Genomic DNA, 16876 nt, shown 5'->3' with positions numbered 1-16876 from the left:
CAACCCCTGCAGATTTTGGTGATTCTAGTCACTATTATGAGAAGCTATTCAATGCTCTATGTGGCTTGGCATAAACAAAATTTGATTATTAGGGATTCTCTCTCCGTGATCCACTGGATCCACGGGCGGAATGCTTTGGAGGCAGCTTCTCTCTGCGACTCGATGCAGATGATCTCGGATTTAAAGTCATCACTCACCGAGGTTTCTTTTCGAGATGTCTACCGAGAACAGAACACTGAAGCCGATGCTCTTTCCAAGACTGTATTGTCTCTTCTTCCTAGACCCTTGTTTTTTGAGATGCTAGTCAATGGATCGATCCGTGGTTAGGGGACTTTTGAAATCTAATCACTGCTTCCTTGAATTTTTGTTTACATTCTATGGTATTTTGGTCTACTCTCCTCCTTTCAGCATATCGTTACATCTGTGTTACAAACGTGTAGTTATCCCTCTAATGACATCTTATGTATTATCATCACTGAGATAGCAGGTGATTTTTATCCTTATATTTTGTCCAGTTGCGTTCCAGGTCTGCTGCTCGACAGCAGATTCGCATACCATCAAGATAAAGATTTTAGAATATGTAAAACATTCTCAGATTAATATAAGCATGTTCAGTTTTTTTCTCCTGAAAAAACTGTTTCTGTGAAACAAAAAGATTAAAATATAAATGATCGTGTCATAGTATAATTTTTTTATTTTCTATCCGTTCGGGACTTTTTAATACATGATATGGGTGTAGAAGCAGCAATAAATAGTGGATAGGTCCGAAGTTATTGTATTCGATTAATGTATCTCACTGGAGAAGCAATCGCCATTGATGTTACCGTCGCAGAGCCCGCTAGGCATGGCATTATAAGAAAGTCTGTCAGTGTAACTCCTGAATTAGAACTAAAACAGGATAAAGTCCATAAAACGAAAATAGACCAAGGAAAATGACGGTGATCCGCATACCCAAGATTTAAGTTAGTCGAACTGAAGGAATCGTCTCTGGCACGCAACTGAGACACAACCATCATGTTAGATATCGCTGTGCACACACCGCAATGAAAATAACGGTTTTAAGAAAATTTCTACTCACAACATACTAACAAAATACTAACCATACCATGCTTTGAAGTTCAATTTTCTCCTCTTCCATAGCTCGTACCTAGCACAACAATGACAGCGATAGAAACATTCAATACCTTCCATTGTATTGACCCCTATTGTGAAAAAATCATAAAGCTGGCCAGGCAGCCTCATGCTCCTCATAAATAAGTTCTTTTCAGTTTAGTTGTCTATGGTTAATATGTACTTCAGATAATATTTACGTGTGGACATTGTATTTAGGGAATTTTTAATAATTAAATACAAATAGTTCTTCACGTCTAATTTGTTAGAGACAATTTCTCTATAAAAGCAATAAAAGCTGTGTAAAAGAGCAAGACTCATCAATTCAAAATTATTTCTGTGTAACAATAATTATTGTACTTCACCAATCAACTGAAGGGATTTTATTTCTGTGTAACAATAATTATTGTACTTCACCAATCAACTGAAGGGATTTTGATACTATTTTTTTTTTTTTTTTCCAATAATAGTTCCCAAAAAGAGAGTAACCAAGACCTGATATAGCTAAAAATGTCGGTTTTGTGAGTGATTAAATCTACCAGTCTAAGCGGAAATTGACATTGTCATTTAAGAAATAGTAACCATTTTCTACCAATCCTGATTACCTTTTCCAGAAATGGAATTATGATTAAAGAGAAAATTATCCTCCACAGAAATCCTAACCTATAATTGTGGCTTGTCAAATCAAGCATCACAACTATTTATTGTCATTGCAAGTCAAATCTATCCATGACTATGAAACACCATCCAACTTTTTCTCTATTCAAAACCCATTTTCATAATTTTTTCTACAAGGTTTAAAAAAAGAACACTTATGTGATTAAATTTAGTAGAACACAGATACTCTGAAGAACTTTTTTCCTATAAAAAGACCTTGGGATAATTAAAAAAGTTATATGTCAAAAGATGTCAGAAGATTTTTCTGAAATTATATATTAAATAGGAGTTTAATATTTTTTATTTTTTTTTCGAATATTAGTAGAAAGATTGTTTGTGCCTTGTAAAGGGTTTTGAGATGGGATTTTTTCACTTATCTGAGGTTTTGATGAGTTCTTGATTTGAAAAATGAAAATAATAATGTCTTTTACCACTACTCTAGGGTAGTTTTAAAGACCATTTTTAGTAAGTAACACTTTTGAAGGTTGGTAAATTAGTTAAGAATAGTAGTAATGATGTTGTTAGAATGTAGTTATAAATGAGTTTTTATAAAACCAAGCTATGTCAAGTGTTTAAATATATTATTTAATTGAATATATTGATTAGAGGAAATAGAGCTTATTCAACAAGGATTAAAAAGCCCAATCTTTTCAAATAATTTTTGTCAAACAATATTTTTTGGGTTATTTAAAATGTTAAAAGTATAAATATAGAACAGTGAAATGAAACTTCAGAATCTAAATTTGAGATTCTAAACTACGAAATTTAGACCCAAGTAAAAGAAAAACATACACGCAAAAGAACCAAACATAGAATAATTAAAATAGCTGGTCTGATTTCATTATCTTCTACGGCCAGTCACATGTGTCTGAATGCAAAAAAACGCGTAGGGGATATTCAAAAGCTCAATAATCATTAGAGACATAAATTTGAATGAAGAATGAATGCACCTATAAATAAAGAATTAAATCTGTAAATTTGTATGTGAAAATTTATATGCATGGTTATTTCAGTCTAGAGAATATAAAATAATTTTAAATTTATATATAAATAAAAATAGTTATATTTTCTTATTAATCAATAAATAAATAAATAAATATAATTTTTTTAATATTAATATATATTTTTTTAATATTAGGTATTATATTTTTAAAATAATAATATAGGAAATAAATAAAAACCAATGAATATGGAAAATGATCAACAAATAATGAATATTAATTATTAATAATGAACAAATTAATTGATAATTGTTTACCGCATATACAATTTTAAAATATTTTTACTTTTCATATTTGATGAGTGTTAGTGTTGGAGAGTGCAAGCTTTTAGTTTGATATGATGATGGAAATTTCTTCAAAATCATACTTCAATAATCACTTGAGTGTGGAGTATTTTTTAAAAAGGTTTTTTTTTTTTTTTTTTTTTGAAGATATTATGATGTTTAATGGTTTTTACTTTATTTTATTTGTTTGTAATATTTTTTCTATGTTCCCATCAATTTTTATCTAATGAATATTGTAATAAGTGTAATCTAGTTCATGTTCATGGTTTGAGAAGGAGATTGAACAAAAGTAGGAGATTGTACAAAAGGAAATATTGTTGCATGGAAATATTAGTAGATGTAGATTAAAAATGGAGGGAAATTACGATAATTTTGAGTTGTGGGAGTTATCGTGGACAAAAAACACACTATGGTTCAAGAAACCAATGTAGTTTTAGCTTATAGTCTACTATGGCTTACTTTGGACCTACAAGGACTATAATGACTAATGATATGTGTGGATCATGGCTACGTTTCCCATTAAATAATGTTTCTAGCTTTTTACAACTTGTATCAAAGCGTAGAGCTCCTTGTCGTAGGTAATGTAGTTTAGAATTGCACCATAAAATACATCAAAATGGTAGCATATTGGCTATTTTCCTTACATTAGGAGTATTCTAGTGGCATACCCACTTGCATCTGTCTCCACAATGAAGTGCTACTACATGTTTGGTAATGCTAGAAATACTACCTAGATGATTATCTATTTCGACTCTTCAAAGACCTTCTGCTAAACTTCCCCGCACTAGAAGATCTTGCTACCCGATGTTATTGTATGGAGTAGTGTAACTACTCCTTAAATGAAGTTATGAATTTTCTCATATATTTTTCTTCCAAAAAAAATCCAAGCCTCAGAGAGATTTTATTTTTTCCTTGTTTAATTATAACTAAACTTTGTCTCCCCCTCTGAATTACGTATTTGTTTTGTGTTGATCATGCATGGCCTTACATTTTTCCTATGGTTTCTTCAATCTCTTATACTTGCAAATAGGTTTACCTAATCTTCTCAACAAATATTCCACTTTGGGTGAGTATTTTGTCTTTGAGGTTTCTGCGAGTCTCTTGATTCTGTAGTGTAGCTTTCGGATACATCGCATTCAGTTTGTTTATAGTCTACGTTTCGAACCAGCAACGATGGTTCATCATCAAGATTTGAAAAATTGAACCATCGTTGCTGGTTCGAAACGTCGACTATAAACAAACTGAATGCGATGTATCCGGAAGCTACACTACAGAAATATTCCACTATTAATGCATCTCCTATGAGGTCATCCCTCACTCCTAATTCTTGCACATATATGACATCCAAAAGTGGTGGAAATATCCAAAATAACTTCCAAATTAGGACTTATCGATATAAGTGTGAGTTGTTCTATCATAAGATTTTTGTATAGAGACTTAGTTTTCAGTGTATGTCTTCAGGTGCACTTGATTGTAACTGCTCAATTGTTGTAACAAATTCCTATTGGATACTTCTAGTTTCCCATCTATCTGTCGATGGAATGTCATAGACATATTTAACATCATGTCCATTCCCTTCCACAATGTAGTTTAGAATGCACTATAAAATAAAGTTTCCTTATATGTAATGATGTTCCTTTGTATGCATATTGTACCCAAAACTATTCAAAAACCACACGTGTTACCTCTTTTTGCTATGGTAGTCCTTATATAGGGCATGGGAATGTATATTCTGCTAAGCCATTCATCTACCATAAATACAAATTCATATACCTTCTTGATTAATGTTGAACCACCTGCAAAATCCATGTAAATGTAGTCCCAAGAATTAATTAGTACAAGTAAGGGATCGTATAAACCCTGCTTCATTTTATTGGGATTGTTGGTACAACAAAGCATACATCCTTTAATAAAAATTTATACATCTACTTACATTATGGTTCAATACACATAATTCCATAAGTTGCAAAGTATATTCTCATCACCAAAGAGATCTACACGCATGGAGTTTTAGGCGTTTCTAATTAGCTACAATCGCTCAACTTTAGGAAGACAAAGCTTTTCTACTGTATAGAGTAACCAATTTTGGAGATGATAGTCAATTACGCTATCCCCGTAATTGAGATGAATTTGTCCCTATAACTATTGAAGTACCTCCTTCAGGTTTTTGTATTCTATATATGCATGTTTTTATGCATCATGGATGAAGGATCCATGTGCATAATAGCTCTAAAAGATATAAATATTGACCTAGGTAGCCTTGGAATCATGTCAACCAACTTGTTTGTTACCCTTTCTTTAGTCGATGACTAAATGAAATTGTTGTAAGAACCCCATACACAATTAACATTTGATTTTTTGTAGCTTACTGTGGGCCAAAAACTATTATAGTAGTTAGCAAGATGTGGGGATGATAGTATCCTTTTCAATTAGATAGTGTTTCAACATTTTGATAGATTGTACCAAAGTATAAAGCTCCTTCTTATAGCTAGGGTAGTCCAGAACTAATCCATGAAATACTTTGGAATGGTGGCATACATGCCTTTATACTTGCATCAAGGTTGCTCCCTTATTAAGTCACATCGTTTTTCACTTTGAAGGGTTTCTTCAATTTTAATAATGTAAGAAGCGATGTTTGGATAATTCTATTTCTCAAATAGTCAAACATTTTCTACTAGCTCTTCCTCAGCTTGAAAGTCTTGCCACTCACTATTATGGCATAGAGTAGTGAAGCTAAAATGAAGCTATGAATTTTCTCAGGTTTTGCGCTACCCTAGAAAAACTCATAAAACTAAACATAATTGTAGATGTTGACCACTTCACGATGTCCTCCATATTTGTATGGTCTATCTTAAGCTCCTCTTGATCAATTACAATGCCTTAATACACAACCAATTTTTGTGCAAACCCACATTTCATCAATTTTTCTAGTAGTTTGTGCTTTAATATATTTAGAACCTACATCAAATGTGAGATGTTTTCTTTCCAAATAACAATGTCAACTAGTATATCATCCAAATAAATAATAGAAAATGAGTACACCTTTTATTAGTATAGTAAAATTAGCTAGTGCATTTCTTAAACCAAATGGCATTACCAACCATTAATTCAATCATTTCTTGGCTTTAACAATAGTCTTCCAAGTGTATTTCTGTTTGCCTCAAACCTAGTGGTACAACAATTTGAGGTCCATGGATGTGAAGTATTTTTATTTCGTAACTAATCTAAGAAATTTAGTACAAGGTAGAGGTCATGGAAAATTTTAGGGGCTAATATTTACACGTGGTCTAATTTTTCATGCTCTTTCTGAAGAAAAAGATTCGCAAAATTCTATCTTTTAAAATTGATTCGCCTAATTTTTATAGTATAAACTTATTTCTCCTTTAAAATCCAGAAAAAGAATAAAAAAAAAAAAAAAAATTATATTAATTGATCTAAAATTTTTAAATATATGAATATTTTTTACAAAATAAAAAACAGAACAAAAAAAACTTTTTTTAATTTACATATTAAAAACTAGTAAGATTTGCCAAGGTTTATAAACTTTCAAATAAACCCTCATCCTTAAAATATTCCGTAGTGGAGGGTACTCGTTCTTAAGTGTAATATTAATTAAAGCTCTATAATCGGTGCATGTTTACCATGTCCCATACTTATTTGAAATAATTATGGTGGGAAACCCATACGATGAATTAATCGGTCAAATCACACCATACTCTAATAGTTACTACCACTGCTTTTTAACTTCTTTATATTCTAGAAAAAACTTATTTATAGAACCTAATGTTTGGCAATAAAAAGTACCATAATAATTGGATTTCATGACAAAATTCTTTTTTGGTTTGTATCCCATTAAGTGTTCAAAAGACTCCCCTTATCCACGTGGATATTGGTGGCCACCCGCCTATTCCACTTTGACCCCCACCATTGTTTCTTTCAGTTTTTTAGTTTCCTTATTTGTAGCACAATTTAATATTTTTGGAAGTTTTTCAGGTCTTGAACTTCTAGAGTCATTTTGAAGCCCTAAACGATTTTTTTTTGGGAAAACCAGGACCAACATCAGTTATCAATTGATGTTGGTCATTCCAAAGATGTAGTCCTTGGATAGATATTTCTAATGAGGTATTGTGTGCATCAAACGGAGATCGTATGCCAAAGTTAAAACCCCGGGAAGTTGATGTACCAATTTACCCAAACGAAGCCCATAGTTTTGCGGTTCATCTCCTAGGGTTAGATTTTCAGATGTTTAGGGTTTTCCATTGTTTCTCTATAATAAATAGACCTTTGAGCCTCATTGTAACACAGTTTAGAGGCATGTAACTACCAAATCTCTTCTCAGAGATAAGCTAACATCGCCCGAGCTAGTCTTATCTCCATTCTGTTTGTAAGCATATTTCAGTATTTGATATTAATGAAATGAAGTGTTATTTATGCTGCATCTTCGTATTTATGGTTATATATGTAATTTGTTGTGCTCATGTTTAAATATGGATCAGTGGTATCAAAGCGGTTTACTCTTTCTCTGTCTTTCTTTACATGTCCCCAATGAGGTCGGGATATAAGGAGTTAGGGCTCGATCTGGTTGAACCTTTTCCAGATTAGCCTCGTAAACCCCGATGACTGCTAATGGAGGAAGAAAAGAAATACAAGTGGGTAGGAGATCCTATCAAAATAATGCTCTAAGAGGTCCTTGAGAAACAAAGGAACGCGATGATGGATAACTTTTCCGAGATCCTTGAATGGTTGCCCACCGACAGCCCATCCACATCTAGCAGCTGCTCTAGAGGCTCCACTCCTTTTAAGGTACAAGTAAACTTTGGCATTCCCATACTTGAGGGGAAAATAGATGCATATGTCGTAGATAAATGGTTAAATATGCTAGACGAATATTTTTATGTTCATGTTTTTTCCAGCCGAGAAAAGATTACTAGGCCAACCATACTTGTGGAAGTGACATGTTGTGTATGAGTCACGACGTCACATTGTTATTGTTACTTTGGGAAATAAGTTGTACAAGATACCGGAGGTAGCACCTCCATACACCATCTCTTTGATTACTGCAAAACAATTTAGTAAGCTCATTTCCAAAACTAGGAAACTTGTTCTCTTGATGATATGCTCTCAAGGTAAGAAGAAGATGTTGGCCATGATGTTGAGACAAGGCCCCTCCGCACGACAACGATAAATGGACAAGGTCGTGGAGGAGGACGAGGACATCTTCACCTCCCCTGCAAGGGTTCCTTTACACTATCAGGTCAAGCACTCCATCGATCTGACCCGAGGTGCATCGTTGCCTAATGGACTAATCTATCGTGCATCATTATGGAGAACAAAGAAATCAAGAGGAAAATTCAGGAGATGTTGCAGAAAGGTCACATTCGGTAAAGTTCATCCCCCTATTGGAGCCCGATCGTGTTGGTCCAGAAGAAGGATGGGATTTCGATACTCTATATTGACTATCAGGCGCTAAAAAAAATTATTGTCTAAAATAAGTACCAAATCCCACGAGTTAATGACCTTTTGGACCAACTCAAGAGGGAGAAATATTTCAGCAAGATCGACATGAAGTCCGGATATCACTAGGTACCAATCCAATCCTCCGATTTGTGGAAGACTGCATTCAAAGCAAAGTAGGGAGTTTTCAAATGGTTGGTTATGCTTTTCGGGTTGACGAATGCTCCTACAACCTTCATGAGGCTGATGGATGACATATTGTGGCCATTCACCAACTCATTTGTAGTGGTATACTTGGATGACATCCTAATCTTCAGCCAGAGTTGGGAAGAGCACCTCCATGACATTCGACAGGTGCTCCAAAAGCTACGACAACACAAGTTGTGTGGCAGTTTGGAGAAATGCACTTTTGGAATAACCGAGGTTCAGTATTTGGGATACGTTATTGATGAACGATGGGTGCACGTGGATCCAACCAAGATTCAAGTCATTCAGGATTGGTCAGCCCCAACCACTCTGACAGAGCTCCACAACTTTATGGGTCTTGCCAATTTTTACCGCAAGTTCATGTTGGGATTCTCTCACTTCACTTGGCCCTTGAGTCAAGTCACCAATGGAGGAGCAAAAGAAAAATTATTTTGGTCTAAATCTCAACTGAAGGTATTCACAGAGTTGAAACATCACCTCTGCTCTGCACCACCGCTGACATTACCATACTTGCAACAACCATTAGAGATCGAGATATATGCCTCTGACTATGCCATTGGGGTAGTCCTTACTCAACAAGGGAATCCAATGGCATATCATAGTGAAACACTTTCAGATAAAGTCCGGAAGTATCCCACTTATGAAAACTAAATGTATTCCATTGTGCAGGCCTACCAACAATGGAAGCATTATATTTTGGGGAAGGAAACGGTCATCCACACAGACCACCAACCCTCATAAAAATGCAGGGGAAGTTGCAGAATGATCGCCATCAGAAGTGGTCGACATACCTACAACAGTTCCATTTGAATATCAAGTATAAGAAAGATAGCACCAATAATGTTGCAGACTACCTCAGCTGACCACCGATCATGGCTTTAACCACCCTACTCAACTCTTGTGGGCATGAGACTTTTGATTTGACACTTCTCTACAAAAGCGACCCCAAATTCAGCCATACATACTAGATACTCTTGGAGGGTCAGCAAGTTCCAGATTTTTACCTCTAGGATGCTCTATTATCCCACTTGGGACACCATTGTGTTCCTTCAAGTAAGCATGCCAAGAGGATTTTGGAAGCACACTATAGTCAAGCTGTTGGGCATTTCGGGGTCGAGAAAATGGTGGCAGTACTGCAGAAGTATTTCTATTTGTCGAATCTTCGACAGGATGTCAGGAAGTACATCAGATATTGTAATGCCTATGCCATTGTGAGACTGACAATCAAGAAGCAACACATATATACTTCGTTCCCTACCCCTAGTCGACCTAGAGAACCCATCTCCATGGATTACATATTGAGCCTTCCTTCTACTAAGCATGGAAACGACTATGTTTTTGTGGTCATCGACAGATTCTCAAAGATGGCGATTATGGAGGCCTACAAGAATAATATCACAACAGAAGTAATTGCTAAACTCTTCTTTGAACGAGTGTGGGTACACTTTGGGATCCCACCATCTATAATCTCAGATCGAGATAGTAGGTTCCCCAGTACATTTTGGTCCAGTCTATGGTTGATGCTAGACACCAAGCTCTCTAAGTCCACAACTTTCCATCCCCAAACTAATGGCCAGACAAAGTTCATCAACAAGATGATCGTACACATTCTGCACATGTATAACTCAAAGAATCCATGCACATGGGATGAGAGTATCCCCTATGTCTAGCATAACTATAACTGGCTCTTCATAGCTCGACTGACCACAACCCTTTTTAGGTGGGTTTGGGATTCCAGTGACTATGTCACATTGATGTAGCCATACCATTTGCAGCTACTCAGGCTGATTCGACTCATGTCCATTCCAAAGCCAATAAGGAAAATTTTTTATTGAGCATGTCCAACACATCCGCCGGCCCATCCACGATATTCTAGAGAAATCGAATGCCAAGTACAACTAGAGACATGATCAACATCGGGTGCCGCACAAGTTTCAGGTGGGTGAAAAAGTCTAGTTACATTTACAAAAGGAACAACTTACAGGAACCTATCAGAAACTTAGACCACTTCGATATGGTCCTTACACCATTACCAAGGTTATGGGAGACAATGCATTTGAGCTCAACATTCCCCAATTCCTTCGCCTATACCTAGTTTTCAATGTGGACCTCCTTCGACCATACTTCCCACCATTGCTAGACACATCAGACATTCTAGAACATCTCACAAATACAGAGTTAAATCCAGATTTTATGGAAGAAGCAACAATTGATCGGATCATGGATGCACAAATCAAGAACACCGAAAACAACTGATCGAACTATATCGAGTTTTCAAAGCAAAGTAACTCCTTCACTAGGCCAAGTGGCTCTCTAGGGACCAAGTTCATTAGAAGTTTCATCATCTCATGGAAGAACTCAACATAATGTGAAACATTGCGTCCTAACGGGGGATGAATGATCCAGGTGGATATTGGTGGCCACCCACCTATTCCACTTGGACCACCACCATTGTTTCTTTCAGTTTTTCATTTTCCTTATTTGTAGCACAATGTACAATTTTTGGGAGTTTTTCAGGTCCTGAACTTCTGGAGTTGTTTTGATGCCCTAAATGATTTTTCTTTGGGAAAACCAGAACCATCTTATGTCTTTAACTATTGTTGTTCATTCAAAAGTTGTAGTCCTCGGATAGATATTTCTAACGAGGTATTATGCGCATCAAATGAAGATTGTATACCAAAGTTATGACCTCGAGAAATTGATGTACCCATTTACTTAAGCGGGGCTCACAGTTTGGCGCTTCATCTCGTAGGATTATGTTTCTAGAATTTTAGTGTTTTCCATTTTTTCTCAATAATAAATAGTCATTTGAGCCTCATTGTAACATAGTTCAAAGGCATGTAGCCATCACATCTCTTCTCAAAGATAAGATACCATCACCCAAGCTAATCTTATTTCCCTTGTGTTTGTAAGCATATTTCAGTATTTGATATTAATGAAATGAGTGTTATTTCTACTGCATCTTTATATTTATGATTATTTCTGTAATTTGTTGCATTCCTATTTAAATTCAAATCAGTGGTATTAGAGCTATCTGTTAGAGTCGGTCCTTACAGCCCTCCGTCAGAGATCTTTTCGCTTTTGCATATCATTTTTAGGTGTCTCACTTGTTCCACTTCGTTGCATTTCGCTAGGGGCATGCCATTGACTGACGAGGGGGTCTAGTTGTCTTGTGTTGCCTCATGCTTGTACCTGCAGGGTTAGTCCAAATTCCTAAACAATTACCAAAGCTTATTGTCATAAATAATTGGTTTCGGTAAAGAAGAGTCTTTAGTCCTAGAGTCTAGGGTTTTCAGTCCTTTGCATATATGTAATAGAAGCCTGCAGGTCATGAGGATGGTTTCAAATATTTTCATTTTATATTCTTTCTCAAAAAGCATTTAAAGACATTTTTAGTCCAAAACTCTGTTTTGGAACTAAAAATTGTCAAACTTCATTTTGAAATAATTGTATTTGTTTCATCACAAGAAGATCCAGATGCAAGCCTCTGATCTTTTCCAAAGCCAAATGCCAGATCCCTGCAAAATCAACAAAAATGATCAGTCCAAACCTCAGAAAAGCAAGAAAAAATCAAAAAGCAGTGTTGTATTAAAGACCAAAAGTGAAAAGTGCCAAACCTTACAAAGTGGGTTTTTGAAAATCAATTTAAATCAAATGAGATATATTGTTTACTTATAAAGGGGAAAAAAATCTATTTGTTCACCAACTATCAAGGCAAGAGCGTGTTCAAGTGTTGGAAGGCAAAAGACCGTGTTTATAAACCCGTGGGCAGTGTTACAGGTGTGCGCGCTGCGCGTTGGGCAGTGTGCTGCGCATTGGGTGGTTTGAGCTAGTGCAAAATTACACGGGCGCTGCGAATAGGAGTGTGCACTGCACACTGGGGTGGCGCGCTGCGCGTTGAATCTCAGCCACAGGAAAAACTTGTCTATGCGCCCAGATCGTGCCTAAATGCCTCCAAAGCTGCAAACAACATACATTTTTGCAGACATTGTGTTTTCAGAGCTATGTCAGACACAGAGTCAGAGTATGAGCAGCAGTATGACAGTGATTCTACAGCAGAGGGTAATGTGCCACGAAGGTCTCGCAGAGGTGGCAAAGGTGGTAAGCCTCTTAGGGAAGAGCCTATTTCTTTGGTTCAATTGCAGGCTTGCCCGCTTGCAATGGATTGTTTTCGTCGTCAGTCATGCTATCACTATTGTGAGCTAATCTCACAAATTCAGTTTCATCGTGAATTAGCTCGGTTGTTCATTCTACATTTACATGATGGCCATGTAAACCTCGCCGGAGTTGATTTCATTTTGTCACCAGAGATTATTGCAAAGGCCACTGGGATACCAAATGTTGGAGAGAAATGGAGTAAACGTCAGCAGTTAGAGAGATCTTACTATCAGCCATATATTAAGTCCGTGTATATAAGACATTTGAGTGCAGTTTTTCCTTTCAGATTCCCGAGGGATGAGTATGCACCATTGATGAAACTCATCATCCGATATTTCAATTGTGAGGGCAGATTCTCACGTCTATATGCGTACCATGTTCGTTTGTTGATGCATTTCACAAGGGTACGTATGATGAACATTTCGTTTTTCATGAGGGGATGGTGCCTTTAGTACAAACAAAGACCCCAGCACAACAGCACAGGAGTATCTATCATTATGCTTTGATCAAGATCATAGTGGTTCATTAGATGGCCCAGCAGGGCATTACTTGGGAGGATTTAATTTCTCGTGATATTTTCACAGTGCCACAACCACCTCCTGAGATAGTTCATGATAAGGGAGGGCCTTCACATCAGCGCTCCAGCATGTGTGACATATCAGCGAGGCCACAGGGCCTTATTTGCAGCTACATAGCGAGTATTATCTCCACATGGTATGGAAGGGGTCTCGCCTTCTTCTTCAGTACAGGTAGAGGTTCAGGACAGAGGAAAGGAGCCAATTTACGAGGAGGGCCATTCAGGTGGTCATGATATTGATATTGCATTGAGTGATGTGGAAAAGACTAAAATTGATAGATTGAATGAGAAGTTTCTGAACGCAGAGTGTCAAATCAAATACTTGGAGCAGCGCAATAAACAGTTAGAGGACGAGCACACACTTATAGAGCTGCAACGAATCCATGAAGACTATAGGTTGGCCCGTAAAAGACCGGGTGATTTGACACCTGTTGCGCGGCAATTTGTGCTTGAGAAGGTCAACTGACACTTGGAGGGGTTGTTGGCGAAGGCCAATAGAGACAAACACTTGCTTCGTCATATGAAGAATCATTACTGGGCCCGCATGCATGTTTGCAAAGCAAAAATGAAGATCCTTAGGAGGCGATTGAGCAAGGCACTAAAACGGCGGAAAAAGCCCAATCACTCCAAATTTTGGCCGAGACTTCACTGGCAGAGCACACTACATGATAGAGGGTCATTACTCCAAATTTGGGCAAATTTGGAGAAATTTTTATCATTTTTGAAAATTTTGTCCTAAAAACAGGTTTTTTGGCTCAACGCGCAGCGCGCTACCCATAAGATTGGGAGGTCCAAATCACAAATGGTTTGGATTTTTGGATTTGCAATGATGAAATATACCTGCTCAGCTATTGCCAAGGCATTTCATCAAAGTTTGGGTACCCAAAGGGTAAAAAAAAATGCAAAAAATGACCTCACTGCCACCTTTTTCAACAGCAGGAAGTACCTCTGGGAGAATTCCGTTTTGAGGGAGCAAATGAGCTCCAAATTGGGAAATTCCACTTGGGTTGGAAAGTAGACATCCAGAGCTTTCCAACGAGCTATCTTGAGCTCAATTTGGATGCCGGGAAGTGCCTCAAAATCAGTCTGAAAGGTGTGCTACGCATTGAGATCAGGGCGCTGCGCATTGAGGTTTTTGGTCCAGTTTTCATCCTCCAGCTCAGGAATTCGGCCAGTTTTCACCAGTTTTACTCCTTGATGTAATTTTTGACCCACCATGATGTAAATTGATGTATGTAAGGTAACATGGCACTTATCTACCTTTTTCTAGATGATTCATTCACAAATTAGCAAACAATTAATGTAATAAATCAGTTTCCTTCTTTTTAGAAGCAGGTTGTTTTGGTCACCTAGATTCTTGCTCCATGTTTAGAATTTGTTGAAACCACTCTTAGAAGGAGGAGCTCGACCCCTAGAGGTTAGGGAATGAGGTTAGCTTGATCTATATATGTAAATTTTCATTCAGTAGCATAGGTTGGACTCTTGGGAAGATTTTGGACACTATTGTACATATTTTTTCATATTTTGGCTAAGGGAAGATCAGAGATTTTGCAGCACCTGTTGGGATCCTTGTGGATTTGTGTGTTGATGGTGTGCTTATTTCTGTAATTGTAAGTTGTTAATTTGTATCATTTCCCTTCTTTCATCTTCTGCAATTGAACAAATGAAGTGTTAAGGTAGAATCCATAGATTGTTATGCTCTGCCTTTAAGTTTGTTTAATTTTCTATGTTTTCGTCAGTTTGAAGAGGATCCATATTCTCTTTTGCGCTCTTCAACTCCTGGTCATTATGATCCGTCCATACACCCGATCAAGAGGCATAAAGACTATTTCCTACCTCGCCCCAACTCGATCTCTGCAAAAATTTGACCTCAATCCCCGCACCCAAAATTGGATTTCCCATTTCTCCAGCAAAAAACTCAAAAATCTAAAGCAAACGTTCCTATCTCTTTACTAGCCTAAAATCAGTATTAAATTTGAGTCATCTCAGCCCCTTTGAAAACCCTTAGCCGAGATAGACCCAAAGAGAGCCCTCTCCTGCCCTCGTAGGGCTAGCTACGAGGCTGAGCTTGGTCTGATGTTGCCTCGAGTTTTTCCTTCCTCAGCCTGAGGCAGATTCGAGCGCTAACACTATCTACTTTTTCTTTGTTTTTCTTTGCATGTCCCCAACGAGGTCGAGATATAAAGAGCTAGGGCTCGATCTGGTTGAACCTTTGCAAGATCATCCTCGCAAAACTCGACAACCACCCATGGTAGAAGAAAAGAAAGACGAGGGCACAGGATATCCTATCAAAATATTTCTCGAGAAGGCCCTCAAGAAATGAAGGAATGTGATGATGGATAGATTTTCCCAGATCCTTCAACCTTTGCCCATCAGCAACGCATCCATGTCTAGCAGTCACTCTAGAGGCTCCACTCATTTTAAGGTACAACTAAACTTTGACATTCCCATATTTGAGGGCCAAATAGATACAGACGTCATAGATAAATGGTTAAATCTGTTAGAAGGATATTTTTCTGTTCATGACTTTTCCAGCCGAAGAAAAAATAAATAAATAAATAACAATTATAATTTTTATCTGCTCAAAGGAAGCCCCAATGTCAAGGGCTTGTGGAAAACCTATTTTGAGCAGAAGGATGCAAGTACGACCTCAATTTTTTCAGTCATGCCCACTTGGAATTCATTCCAAGATGCCATCAAGGAGTAGTACTACCCTGACAGGAGCTATGTGGATACATCCACAAAGTGGACAATGCTGCGGTAGGGAAGGAACCAAGATGTGTCAGAGCTTACCAATGTCCTACATACACTTCGCATGAAGTTGGGTATCAAGGATTCAGAGGAAAATTTTGTAATGAAGCATCGTGGCTGCCTACAAGGGTACATCCAGGATGAAATGGAGTTCATGTACATCTCCTCCCTCGGCAGGGTGTACCGATACACCATCAAGAATGACTAGAAGTTTAAACAGAAGAAGCGAGACTTTAGATCTGCGAATCTGAAGAAAGAGAAATGTGACCACAAACCGTTGAACAAAGGACAAATCCAAGGTGGAGCAGCCTAGGAAAACCCACCAAAGCCGCAAGCAAAGAATGACACTGTGAAGCCGAAGAATGACATGGGAAAGTGGTGTGAGTTCCATAAGAGCTCCACTCACAACACAAGTGAGTGGCGGGCCAAGGATTCACTAGTCGCCGATCTGAAGGTTTCCAAATTAGATGCATGTTATGACTCTGAGTCAGAACCTGACAAGGGATATGAAAAAGGAAAGAAGATTATCATTGCGGAGCCCAACGACATTATTGCCACCACGAAGATCCAGAAGGAGGTGTTATCACTCAGATTTTTTCCTTAGAAGTTATCAAAGAAGGAATAGTCTGAGGTAACCACAAACGTAATCTTTTAAACTCAGCTTCTATCCAACCTAA

General features: G+C 37.3%; 1 protein-coding gene across 1 annotated transcript in view; it reads right to left on the bottom strand.

Moving 5' to 3' along the window:
* Positions 1–569: 569 nt before the first annotated feature.
* Positions 570–16876, bottom strand: part of LOC149182501 (agamous-like MADS-box protein AP1) — a 292710-nt gene continuing 276403 nt past the window's right edge. Inside the window, exons 6-8 of the mRNA XM_089414579.1 lie at positions 1106–1147; positions 952–998; positions 570–862 (exon numbers count right to left, since the gene is read on the bottom strand). Of these exons, the coding sequence (XP_089270705.1) occupies positions 784–862; positions 952–998; positions 1106–1147 (168 nt within the window). The 3' untranslated portion in view covers positions 570–783. The remainder of the gene's footprint in view (positions 863–951; positions 999–1105; positions 1148–16876) is intronic.

Source organism: Pinus tabuliformis, chromosome 3_2 (assembly GCF_031772625.1).
Source record: "Pinus tabuliformis cultivar Carrire ecotype Pingquan chromosome 3_2, CPIR1, whole genome shotgun sequence".
Lineage (NCBI taxonomy): Eukaryota > Viridiplantae > Streptophyta > Pinopsida > Pinales > Pinaceae > Pinus > Pinus tabuliformis.
This window is presented reverse-complemented; position numbering and strand designations above follow the sequence as displayed.